Source organism: Podarcis gaigeae (assembly GCF_964106915.1).
Source record: "Podarcis gaigeae genome assembly, chromosome: 2".
Classification (NCBI taxonomy): Eukaryota; Metazoa; Chordata; class Lepidosauria; order Squamata; family Lacertidae; genus Podarcis; species Podarcis gaigeae.
In genome coordinates this window covers 16,671,239-16,684,694 of record NC_139679.1, presented here as the reverse complement: position 1 = coordinate 16,684,694, position 13,456 = coordinate 16,671,239, and the positions used below count along the sequence as shown (strand labels likewise).

Sequence of the window (13,456 nt, the reverse complement as noted above, 5' to 3'; positions counted from 1 at the left end):
ACCTGAAACTGTTCTTAACCTGAAGCACCACTTTAGCGAATGGGGCCTCCTGCTGCTGCCGCGCCGCCGGAGCATGATTTCTGTTCTCAACCTGAAGCAAAGTTCTTAACCTGAAGCACTATTTCTGGGTTAGCGGAGTCTGTAACCTGAAGCGTATGTAACCTGAAGCGTATGTAACCTGAGGTACCACTGTAATAGATCCATTAGGGCTGGTTGTGGCTGTTTGGGCGTTCCCAGCAGCTCAGGATGACTACCTTATCTAGGGCTCTTTTGTGGGGGGCAGACGCCTGCCTTTCTGCCTCTACCTCCCCGGCATTCCGTCTCAAACTTGAAAGCGGAGCCATCCAGGTAGAGGATGGTGCCTGTCAGGACCGATTTGGAGACGTCTGTTTCCGTGGCAACGTCCCAATTAGGCCTTAAAAAGGAAGGAATGGGGTTGCGCTTTGATCTCTCTCTCTTCCCTGGAGAAAGCCGGGATGCAAATGAGAGAGAGTCTTGCGCATGTTGAAACTCGCATGCGGCAGAGGCCTCAGGCGTCCGGCTGGCTGGCAAGGAAATCTTTTCTCGCTCTTCTCATTGGTTTCCAGGACTTTCTGGCTTTCTTATGTGGTGCACCATGGTGGCAACTGCTTAGCTGGGAAGGGAGTCCTTTCACGGTGGCATGTGCCTCTTAGCCGCAAGCTGAATGTGCACTATAACTCTAAGGCACATTCGAAGCACATCCTTTCCCTCAAGGAATTATGTGGTTTTGTTGAGGGTTTTTGCTGGGAAGCGTAACTCAGTGAGAGGAAAACTACAGTGCCCAGAATTCTCTGAGGGAATGAATGTGCTTTGAATGTGCCTTAAAGGGATCATGTGTACACAGCCTCAGTAGCCCACAGGCAAGAAGCCTGTAAAGGGGGGGGGGGCAGGGAGATGAGGCAGAGATAAAAATAAAAATAAAAATTTATTTATGCCCCGCCCATCTGGCTGGGCTTCCCCAGCCACTCGGCAGCTTCCAACCAAATATTAAAATACAGTAATACATCAAACATTAAAAGCTTCCCTAAACAGGGCTGCCTTCAGATGTCTTCTAAATGTCAGATAGTTGTTTATCTCTTTGACATCTGATGGGAGGGTGTTCCACAGGGTGGGTACCACTACTGAGAAGGCCCTCTGCCTGGTTCCCTGTAACTTGGCTTCTCGTAGCAAGGGAACCGCCAGAAGGCCCTCAGTGCTGGACCTCAGTGTCCGGGTAGAACGATGGGGGTGGAGACGCTCCTTCAGATATACTGGACCGAGATCATTTAGGGCTTTAAAGGTCAGCACCAACACTTTGAATTGTGCTTGGAAACGTACTTGGAGCCAATATAGGTCTTTCAAGACCGGTGTTATGTGGTCCCGGCGGCCACCAAGTCACCAGTCTAGCTGCCGCATTCTGGATTAGTTGTAGTTTCCGTGTCACCTTCAAAGGTAGCCCCACGTAGAGCGCATTGCAGTAGTCCAAGCGGGAGATAACTAGAGCATGCACCACTCTGGCAAGACAGTCCGCGGGCAGGTAGGGTCTCAACTTGCGTACCAGATGGAGCTGATAAACAGCTGCCCTGGGCACAGAATTGACCTGCGACTCCCAGGCTATGCACCTGGTCCTTCAGGAGCACAGTTACCCCATTCAGGACCAGGGAGTCCTCCACACCCGCCCGCCTCCTGTCCCTCCAAAACAAAAATGCCAGAGCTTCCTCAGCACTTGGCAATGTAGCAGTGACCATGATTACTACCTGGCTTAGACAGACCAGAAGTGGCTTTTTGGGTGGACAAGGAGATCTGAAGTGGCTGCTGGGAAACTTTGTTGCCGTGACAACATTCTGTGCCAAAACATCTGACAAGTTAATTAGGTGTTGTTTGAAATATTTCCCTGTGCCAGCCTTGGAGTCAGTGCTAATTTGTGTGCTTGGAAGCCTGACACGCTTAAACTTAAATCTTTTTCTCTCCCATTTCCTTGTAGAGGTAGCATATTGGCCTGCTAGGTCCTGACCTTTCCACCAGAGGGCAGCATAGCCAATAACCACTTCCTCCCAAGATGGCGGATCTTGCCAACAACTTCTCCTGCTACGACCCGTCCATTGTTGGCTACCGCTACGTGGCAGTGAGTTGGGGCATTGTGGTGGCCATCGTGGGCACAGTGGGCAACGTGCTGACCCTGCTGGCCTACGCGGCTGATGCCAAGCTGCAGACGCGCTTCAACCTCCTCATTGTCAACCTGACTGTGGCGGACATTTTGTACTGCACCTTCCTGCAGCCCTTCTCGGTTGACTCCTACCTCCATCTCCACTGGCGGGCAGGGGCCGACTTCTGCCGTGTCTTTGGGATGTTGCTCTTTGTCTCCAACTCCGTCTCCATCTTGACGCTCTGCCTCATCGCCATCAGCCGCTACCTGATCATTGCCAACACCGCCCTCTTTGACCGCATCTTCTCCCGCCTCGGGACGATGCTCATCATCCTGGGCACCTGGGTTGTTGGCCTGGCCAGTTTCGCGCCACTGTGGCCCGTCTACGTCTTAGTGCCCAAGGTGTGCACCTGCAGCTTCCACCGCCTCCGCGGACGGCCCTACACCACCATCCTCATGGGATTCTACTTTTTGGTGGGTCTCAGCTGCGTCGGGATCTTCTACTTCCTCATCCACCGCAAAGTCAAGAGTGCCGCCCGTGCCATGGACCAATACAAGCTGAAGAAGACCAGCTTGAAGAAGGGCCACGTGGCTGATGCCAGTTCAGCCACACCGGGACGATACCAAGAGCTTGACAGCGGAGTGGACAGCGCAGGTCCTTCCCAGCACTCCTGTGAGGCTCAGTCCTCTGAGTCTACTGCCAGTACCAATCTCCCATCAGCTTCCCAGAATGGCGAAGCACCTCCTAAGAAAGCTACCCCGTGCCAGGCCAAGGACAGCAACTCAGAATTTCGCCGGGTGACCCGCATGTGCTTTGTGGTCTTCCTTTTCTTTGTCATCTGCTACATCCCCTTCCTGCTAATCAACATCTTTGATGCCAAGAACCGGGCTCCAACCGTCTTGCACATGATCGCCGCCAATCTCACTTGGCTCAACAGCTGCATCAACCCAGTGCTTTATGCTGCTATGAACCGCCAGTTCCGCGAGGCTTACAGAGACGTGCTCTATAACTTCGCAAAGAGGTTCCGCTGCCACCGCTAACTGGAAGCCGGGCTGCTCTCCATCACCGGAAAAGGGATACGGTCTATCCACCAACCCTGGTTTGCCCTCAGGGCTGTAATGTCACCAGAAAGGGAAAAAAGCTAACTGGGTTTTCCACACTGGACTAGATTCCCAGTTCTTTAATCCAGGCCTTCACATGATGCGGGCCCTGTTCTTTTCCTACGGTATATTATTGTAAATTGTATTCCATATTCTGTTGTGGCCCCTATGGGCGATAGGGAAATCAGACTGAACTGGTATAATGGGCCCTGCCTTTGGCATATTGTTGAAGCTGGTGGCGAGGCCTCCCTTCTGGATTACAGAAAAGCTGTTTGGACTTGCCAAGCTTCAGATACGAAAGCAAATGTTGTACCTCCACAAAGTCTCTCCTCCCTGGACAATCATCCAGTTTTAATAGGAGCTAAGAGGCTGCAGTGCACTTTGCTGCTGATGGGTTGCATCCAAGGCCCAATGTAGCTCCATCGATTTCAGTAGGACTAGCCTTGGATACAACCCTTTCTCTATATCTTTTAACCGTTCTGTTTTGTAAATACATATTTATATTTATCACAGCACCACTCTGTTGACAATTCACCTTCTTATGGATCTGACCACATGATGGCAGCTCCCTCCATAAAAACTTTCACTGGCTTCCCACTGGCTCCCAGGTCTTGCAAAAGAACTTTGCCTTTGCCTTCAAAGCCCTCCATGGCTTTGCCTTTCCTTATCTCTCTGCTTATACCCCCAGCCAGCCCAGTCAATGGTCAGGTGAGATGGGAGTTGTTATCCAACAACACTTAGAGCAGCGGTTCTCAACCTGTGGGTCCCCAGATGTTGTTGGACTACAACTCCCATCATCCCTGAGCTCTGGCCTTGCTAGCTAGGGGTGATGGGAGTTGTAGTTCAACAACATCTGGGGACCCACAGGTTGAGAAAGGCTGACCTAGAGGGACACAGTGATCCACCTGTCTATAGCCTTTGCTGATCCAGCACCACTATTCCCAGCTATCCAATAATCTTTTCACCCCGCAAATGGCTCCACCTGTTCTCCCTGGCTGCCCCTCGTGTTTGGGACTGCCTCCCCAATCACCTTCATGATGGCGCCTCTTTCTCTCCTTCAGATCTCTCCTTCAAACTCCCATCTATTCCCTGAAAACCTGCACATGCTTTGTACACAGCTTGCGCTCAGTCAGATCATTGGTCTCAACATAACTGACACCGACCGGCAACAGCTTTCCGGGTTTCAGACAGGGGATAACCCCAGCAGTGCCTGGAGATTCCAGGGATTGAATTTGGGGCATTCTCCATGCAAGGCAGAAAGAAAAATGTAACAACCAGAACCTCACATGGTGGTTTGCATCAAGGGTGAGAAAATTGAGTTCTGCTGGGAATCCTTTTTCTATAAAAGCTTGATTCCCTTCATTTCCTGTACATTTGGTCCCCTTTCACTGTCCCCACATTTGGACATCATAATTTAGACCATTTCAAAACCCAATATACCTGTACTATATATTATATTGGTTGCTGGCCTATTTAGAAAATGTTTCACTGTCAGATTATGGCATTTGCATAAATGTTGTCGTTGTAACCTTGAAATAAAATGATCTATAATAATAGCTTATTTATTTGGTATTTATAGACCATGCATCTGCACGCTGACCCAGAGCAGGTTATGTATAGCATGTTACTAGTCAGTCATAGTGCATGTAAATGTTAACTTGGAAATAGTAGGGGTGTCCTGATCTCATTCTCCATACCCAGAGGCCTGGGTGGAGATGTGGGTTGGCTGGCATCAACATGTAGCATTGATGAGTCCAGACACACCTTGGAGGGGCATTCCTGAGCCTGGGGGCCACCACAAAGAAGGCCCTCTCCTGCGCTGCCACTCCATGGATTTTACAGGGCAGTGGAACTGCAGATCTAAACACCTATGCAAAACAGCACTTCTCCAGGTCTTTGGGACCCAAGTCATTTAGATCCTGATCTCTAGACCTGAGCTGAGTTGCTAAAATGTGACAAATAGTAAGAGATAGACCTTGTGTTTCTTCTGATCAGTTCCACCTTCCCTGTGGTTTGCTGGGTAATGCTGTCTGTTAAGATTGCTCAAGAGCTTTGTTTAGCGACACAGTTGCGGCAGCACATCAGGTTTAACAAAGAGTGCAAGCCTTTGCATGTACTTATTTGGGATTCTCACTGCACTTTGAACAGGATGGAGTTGCAAATTCGAGCTGCTAAATAGCACAGCTTTAAAAATGCTCTCTTTTCTCCCGCACCCCCAAACAAGACTCACATGGTCTTGACAGCCTGGCACACAGAAATTCTGGGGATCATCTTTTTCTTCACCAGGGTGGCCACTTTTTGTTGCCTGTGTGCCATTACATTTCCTCATTCATATTCTGGCTGCTAATGGCACAGGTGACTTTCCTGCAGCCCAAACCATAAATACATGCTGTGATACTTTCCAGTCCTGTCTCCACAATTTCACCTTCATTTGGTTTGTTCTAGATGGGATCTAGGGACGCGGGTGGCACTGTGGGTTAAACCACAGAACCTAGGACTTGCTGATCAGAAGGTCGGCGGTTCAAATCCCCGTGACGGGGTGAGATCCCGTTGCTTGGTCCCTGCTCCTGCCAACCTAAAAATTCAAAAGCACAGCAAAGTGCAAGTAGATAAATAGGTACCGCTCCAGCGGGAAGGTAAATGGCGTTTCCATGCACTGCTCTGGTTTGCCAGAAGTGGCTTAGTCCTGCTGGCCACATGACCCGGAAGCTGTACACTGGCTCCCTCGGCCAATAAAGCGAGATGAGCACCGCAACCCCAGAGTCGGTCACGACTGGACCTAATGGTCAGGGGTCCCTTTTCCTTTACCAAGATGGGATCTATATACTGCTTTTCTCTATGCCACAAAAAGCTTCCCCTGCTTAACTGCTTGCTGCAAAAAGAGAGAGGAGCAAGGCCAAAATGGGGGGGGGGGGCGGGAGAGGACAAAACCAAAGTCCACAATGATAGAAAATGTGAGAGCTACCAAGCCTCATATTCTTTCTGTACGTGAACCAGGAGCTCAGTGCCACAAAACTGTGCCTCCAGTCTATGGCCTCCATGTTTTTAAAAGCTCTCCTCCTTGACTATAGCAGCCTATATAATTAACTTTCATTGCAATGCTCTTTATTTATTTAAGGCATTTATAATATTTCATCACGTTCGTCCCGGGGCAAGTTTACAAGGTAAACTGAAACAAAGCCAACAGGGGGGAAATTCGGTGAAAATCAATCAGCAACAATTCCTTGGTGTTACTGGTACAGAACACCTTGGCAGGTAATCACTGGGTGTTTGCTTGGTGTCAGTTCGTGTGGAAATGTGTAAATGTCTCTGCGTGAATGTTGACATGGCTGTGTGCAACGTCATAGTCCAAAATTGAGCATATGACCAAGGATCAGGATGTGGTGAAGGAACAGAAAGCCATTGTTTTCCTCCTTTATGCCCCAACTGTGCTTTTTCATTTTGTTCAGATTGTTCCTAGGTTTTTCCATTAGTTTGGACCCACATGCTATCCCTTCCTGCTGTGGATATCTATAAGAAACTCAGAGGTGCTAAACTGGCACAGGTTAGGGTTTACCATGATGCTAAGTACCTTACTGGGAAAGATCTTAGCTCAAAAGCAATGTGACAATGTGATAATTTTATCTAGAGGAGCTGGGAGCTGGGGGCACTGTTATACAGTGGTTCCACTCCTTCCTCCTGGACAGCGTCCAGAAAGTGGGGGGGGGGTGAGTGTTCAGACCCCTGGGCCCTCACTTGTGAGGTGCCTCAGGGTGCCGTCCTCTCCCCCATGCTTTTTAACATCTACATGAAGCCGCTGGGAGAGATCATCAGGGGGTTTGGGCTGGGTTTCCATCAATATGTGGATGATACCTAGCTCTGCCTCTCTTTTAAATCGGAACCAGTGAAGGCAGTGATGGTCCTGGAACGGTTGGAGGATGGATGGCGGCTAATGGATTGAGGTTGAATCCTGACAAGACAGAAGTACTGTTCTTGGGGGACAGGGGGCAGGCTGGTGTGGAGGACTCCCTGGTCCTGAATGGGGTAAGTGTGCCCCTGAAGGACCAGGTGTGCAACCTGGGAGTCATTTTGGACTCACAGCTGTCCATGGAGGCGCAGGTCAATTCTGTGTCCAGGGCGGCTGTCTACCAGCTCCATCTGGTACACAAGCTGAGACCCTACCTGCCCATGGACTGTCTCGCCAGAGTGGTGCAAGCTCTGGTTATCTCTCGCTTGGACTACTGCAATGCGCTCTACGTGGGGCTACCTTTGAAGGTGACCCAGAAACTACAACTAATCCAGAATGCGGCAGCTAGACTGGTGACTGGGAGTGGCTGCCAAGACCATATAACACCAGTACTGAAAGACCTACATTGGCTCCCAGTAGGTTTCCGAGCACAATTCAAAGTGTTGGTGCTGACATTTAAAGTCCTAAATGGCCTCAGCCCAGTATACCTGAAGGAGCGTCTCCACCCCCATCGTTCTGCCCGGACACTGAGGTCCAGTGCCGAGGGCCTTCTGGCAGTTCCCTCACTGCAAGAGTCAAAGCTACAGGGAACCAGACACAGGGCCTTCTCGGTAGTGTCGCTCACCCTGTGGGACGCCCTCCCATCAGATGTCAAAGAGATAAACAACTACCTGACATTCAGAAGACATCTGAAGGCAGCCCTGTTCAGGAAAGTTTTTAATGTGTGACATTTTAATGTATTTTTAATTTTTGTTGGAAGCCGCCCAGAGTGGCTTCCAACAAATACGTAATTATAAAACCTTTAGAAAACATCTGAAGGCAGCCCTTTATAGGAAAGGTTTTTTAATGTTTAATGTCTCATTATGTTTTTATATACAGTGGTACCTCCGGTTACATACGCTTCAGGTTACAGACTCCGCTAACCCAGAAATATTGCTTCAGGTTAAGTACTTTGCTTCAGGATGAGAACAGAAATCGTGCTCTAGCGGCGCAGCAGGAGGCCCCATTAGCTAAAATGGTGCTTCAGGTTAAGAACAGTTTCAGGTTAAGAATGGACCTCCGGAATGAATTAAGTACTTAACCCTGTATGTTGGAAGTTCCCCAGAGTGGCTGGGGCAACCCAGTCAGATGGGTGGGGTATTATTATTATTATTATTATTATTATTATTATTATTATTATTATATTTATTTAGGTCATCCCGATTTTCATTGGAGAAATCTTGAATCTGCACTGTCCATTTGAAGCCTATTTGATGCCCATTTTTTCTCCCAAAGAATTCTGGGCACTGTGGCTTGTTAAGGGTTGCTGGGAACTGTAACTTTGTGAACGGCAAACTACAATGCCCAGAATTCTTTGAGGGAAAGACTTGTGTTCCCAAGGAAGAGTTTTTACACAGACAAGCACTTGTCCTGAGAACCCGTGTACTACACCAGTGATGTGTTTCAACCACCATCCTGCTGCCATAAAGGGGGAAAATTTTCACACCTTGTGAAATTTTCGTATCTCCACTGCCCATATACCTACAGGAACTTTCTCCCTGAACCCGTCAACCTTAGATACACTATATGAGTTGGATCCAGATTTAATTAGTTATTGAAATCACTGTGACACATTAGTCATGCTAAGTTAAGTCCCATTGGCTGAAGTATGGATCTAGCCTCATGTTCCGTAGCAGCTCCTACATTTTAAAAGCCAATAAAAAGTGGTTATAACCTCATGAACTTTCATTTCTTCTTCTTCTTTTTAAACCGCAAGGTGTATTTGCAATTGAGCCTGCAGTGATTCAAAGTTCAAAGCAATTCACATTATTGTCCGGGAGTGGGGAGAAATGCACAGGTCTTTCTATAATATAGGCTTTCTTTTCATGCCCGCCAAACAGATGGGGAAGGAGCAGTTTTGTACTTTTAACAGCAGCAGTAAAACTGCTAGCACATTTGCAAAGCTAAGCAGGGTCCAGCATGGTTTCAAATCGGATGGGGGACCATGCGTTGAGATTCCTGCGTTGCAGGGGGTTGGACCAGATGGCCATTGGGTCCCTTCCAACTCTACAATTATATGATTCTATAACAGTCAGAGACTGACTGATGAAGTTTTTTACTAGCACAGATGTAAAAAAAATCTTGATGTAGTGTTTAAGGGGGTTGGAAGTTCAAGTTCCCATTCAGTCACAAGGCTCACTGGGTACTTTGGACTTGTCACTCTCAGCCTAACCCTACCACACAGAGCCAGTGTGGTGTAGTGGTTAAGAGCGGTAGTCTCGTAATCTGGGGAACCGGGTTCACGTCTCTGCCCCTCCACATGCAGCTGCTGAATGACCTTGGGCTAGTCACACTTCTCTGAAGTCTCTCAGCCCCACTCACCTCACAGAGTGTTTGTTGTGGGGGAGGAAGGGAAAGGAGAATGTTAGCCGCTTTGAGACTCCTTAGGGTAGTGATAAAGCGGGATATCAAATCCAAACTACTCTTCTTCTTCTTCTTCTTCTTCTTCTTCTTCTTCTTCTTCTTCTTCTTGAGACATTAAGATGAATCCACCACTCTGCGTTCTTCAGACAAAGAAACAATTTCCTTTCACATGTTAATACAGAAATGAATGACTTGTCCGCACAGCTCTTAAAAACATCCAATGCATTCCACAAAATGCTGGCCATGACGTAGGCAAATGATAAAGGCAAAGGTAAAGGGACCCCTGACCATTAGGTCCAGTCGTGGCCGACTCGGGGGTTGCAGAGTTCATCTCGCTTTATTGGCTGAGGGAGCCGGCGTACAGCTTCCGGGTCATGTGGCCAGCATGACTAAGCCGCTTCTGGCGAACCAGAGCAGCGCACAGAAACACCATTTACCTTCCCGCCGGAGCGGTACCTATTTATCTACTTGCACTTTGACGTGCTTTCGAACTGCTAGGTTGGCAGGAGCAGGGACCGAGCAAAGGGAGCTCACCCCATCGCGGGGATTCGAACCGCCAACCTTCTGATCGGCAAGTCCTAGGCTCTGTGGTTTAACTCACAGTGCCACCCGTGTCTCTTGGGCAAATGATAATGCTTCTCTAAAACATATGTTTTTTCATTGTCCTATATGGAAAGATTTTTGGCAACTGAAGGTAACTGAAACCATCAACAGAACTGTATGGAAGAACCTTACATATACAGAGCAAAATATCCTCTTGAATTATATACCCAGCTCATGGAACCTTACAAAAGGACAATATGAGCAAACTCTCTGTGCCCTTGCCACAGCAAAAAGACTGATAGTGATGAATTGGAAAAATAAAAATGCAGTTCCCTTCTACGATTGGATTGAAGACTTATATAAACTCACAACATATGAACAACTTGCATATACACGCAGACTTGCCATGGACAAGTTCAGTGACATTTGGAATTCATTCTTACAAATATTGTAATAGGTTAAGATCTGGTGAAGTACTATAACCACCTTGTAAAATATACCGTTTTTTGGGGGGGATTTCCCCTCCCTCCTTTATTTTCCCTTCTACATGGGTTTTCTTTCTTTCTTTCTTTCTTTCTCTCTCTCTCTCTCTCTCTCTCTCTCTCTCTCTCTCTCTTATTTACGTCTCACAATGTTTAGTGCACATATAATTATGTACTTTTTGAACTTTCAATAAAGATGTTTTTTTTAATGTAGTGTTTAAGAGGGTTGGAAGTCACGAGGCTTACTGGGTACTTTGGACCTGTCACTCTCAGCCTAACCCTACCTCACAGGGTTGTTGTGGGGACGTTAAGCAGAGGGGTAGAGTCCACCACTCTGTGTTCTTCAGACAAAGAAACAATTTCCCTCCACAGAAATGAATGACTTGTCAGCACAGCTCTTAAAAACATCCAATGCATTCCACAAAATGGTAGCAATGACACAGGCAAATGATCTACACATCATAGAATTCTAGAGCTGGAAGGCTGCATCTAGCATTGCACGAATCACAGCCCTCTTTGAGAGCACTAGAAAGATGGCCAAACACTTTTTTTTTAATTACCGTATTTTTCGTTCTGTAAGACACATCAGACCATAAGACACACCTAGTTTTTGGAGGAGGAAAACAAGAAACAAAATATTCTGAATCCCAGAAGCCAGAACTGCAAGAGGGATCGTTGTGTAGTGAAAGCAGCAATCCCTCTTGCTGTTCTGGCTTCTGGGATAGCCGCATGAAGCCTCTTCAGGATAGTGGAATGAAGGCTCCCCCTGCCCTGAAGAGGCTTCGCGCGGCTAAGCCAGAAGTTAGAACAGCAAGAGGGATTACTGGGCAGCCTGCATTCACTCCATAAGATGCACACACATTTCCCCTTACTATTTAGGAGGGGGAAAGTACGTCTTATAGAGCGAGAAATACGGTTATTGTGCATGGTTACAAAGTGTTGGGGTTCTGTGGAGCTTGCACTCAGGAAAGCAAGCTGCCATAGGGCTGCATTCAAAACCCATACAGTGGTACCTCGGGTACCAGACGCTTCAGGTTACAGATGCTTCAGGTTACAGACTCCGCTAACCCAGAAATAGTACCTCAGGTTAAGAACTTTGCTTCAAGACGAGAACAGAAATCATGCTCCGGCGGCATGGCAGCAGCAGGAGGCCCCATTAGCTAAAGTGGTACCTCAGGTTAAGAACGGTTTCAGGTTAAGAACAGACCTCCAGAACAAATTAAGTACTTAACCCGAGGTAACACTGTACGATGCACGGAAATGGGTAGCCCAAAGTCTGCTACCTGAAGTTGGCTGTTTCACCCTGCCTAATGATAGAGAGAAAAGCAATGGCAAACCTAGACAGCATCTTAAAAAGCAGAGACATCACCTTGCCAACAAAGGTCCGTATAGTTAAAGTTATGGTTTTCCCAGTAGTGATGTATGGAAGTGAGAGCTGGACCATCAAGAAGGCTGATCGCCGAAGAATTGATGCTTTTGAATTCTGGTCTGGAGGAGACTCTTGAGAGTCCCATGGACTGCAAGAAGATCAAACCTATCCATTCTGAAGGAAATCAGCCCTGAGTGCTCACTGGAAGGACAGATCCTGAAGCTGAGGCTCCAGTACTTTGGCCACCTCACGAGAAGAGAAGTTTCCCTAGAAAAGACCCTGATGTTGGGGGCACAAGGAGAAGAGGATGAGATGGCTGGACAGTGTTCTCGAAGCTACCAGCATGAGTTTGACCAAACTGCGGGAGGCAGTGGAAGACAGGAGTGCCTGGCGTGCTCTGGTCCACGGGGTCACGAAGAGTCAGACTCGACTAAACGACTAAACAACAACAATGATAGGGCCGGTCTTGATTACATAAAAGTCTGCCATTAATCATGATTCCCCCGTTTCTCCATATGGTATCATATGATTTCTTCAGAATGGAAGGAAGTGTCTTAGAGGGATTACCAAGAGACTGCAATAACTGGAGGGTCTTTCTGCATCACTTCCTCATCTTGCGCAACCATTTCTTGTATGTGTGCTGCAGGGTGCATGTTCTAAACATAGGATGTCATTCAAATATTGCATCACAATGGAACATCCCCCCCCCCTCTTCTCCCCCTGCGTCCGCATCAAATGTGCTTGAGAGAGTTGGGGAAACCCCTAGAGCAGACTTGTGGTGGGAGGGAGAAAGTGCACCCCATTACACAAGTAGGGATGAGTGGAAAATTCTATTCCATTCACATTTACAGGTGAATTTGGACTTTCTGAAGCAATATCTGAACCAAAACACAGCTATCCTTTGAAATCCGTGCTGCTTGGAAATTTGCAGTGCCTTTCTCCAGCCAAGTAATGTGCACAAGATATACCTACTGGAGTAAAGTGTGCTTTACAGAAGCATACGTGGGTGAAAATAGCACATTAAAAATTGGGGGAATTTGCAGGCAATGGCTGCAGGAATGTGTACATTAGACAAAAGGGCATGCAAGAATGTGTATTTTAGGAGAAATTTACACTAAAAACGCTGGATCATTTTCACGTGGACTCTCTTTGTTTGTTTTTTTTAACTAATCCAGAATGCGGCAGCTAGACTGGTGACTGGGAGCGGCTGCCGAGACCATATAACACCAGTCTTAAAAGACCTACATTGGCTCCCAGTACGTTTCCGAGCACAATTCAAAGTGTTGGTGCTGACCCTTAAAGCCCTAAACGGCCTCGGCCCAGTATATCTGAAGGAGCGTCTCCACCCCAATCATTCTACCCGGACACTGAGGTCCAGTGCCAAGGGCCTTCTGGCGGTTCCCTCACTGCAAGAAGCCAAGTTACAGGGAACTAGGCAGAGGGCCTTCTCGGTAGTGGCGCCCTCC

General features: G+C 47.7%; 1 protein-coding gene across 2 annotated transcripts in view; it reads left to right on the top strand.

Annotated features, from left to right (window-relative positions):
- GPR84 (G protein-coupled receptor 84) overlaps positions 1–13,456 on the top strand; it is a 129,728-nt gene that overhangs the window by 2,827 nt on the left and 113,445 nt on the right. Inside the window, exon 2 of one of the 2 annotated variants that reach the window (XR_014561704.1) lies at positions 1,985–3,641. Coding sequence is in view for 1 of the 2 variants with exons in the window: in XM_083729014.1 (XP_083585140.1) it covers positions 2,060–3,187 (1,128 nt within the window). In the remaining variant the exon portion in view is untranslated. Of the gene's footprint in view, positions 1–1,984; positions 4,804–13,456 lie in introns of those variants that run through there. The other variant, XM_083729014.1, reaches the window with a different exon arrangement.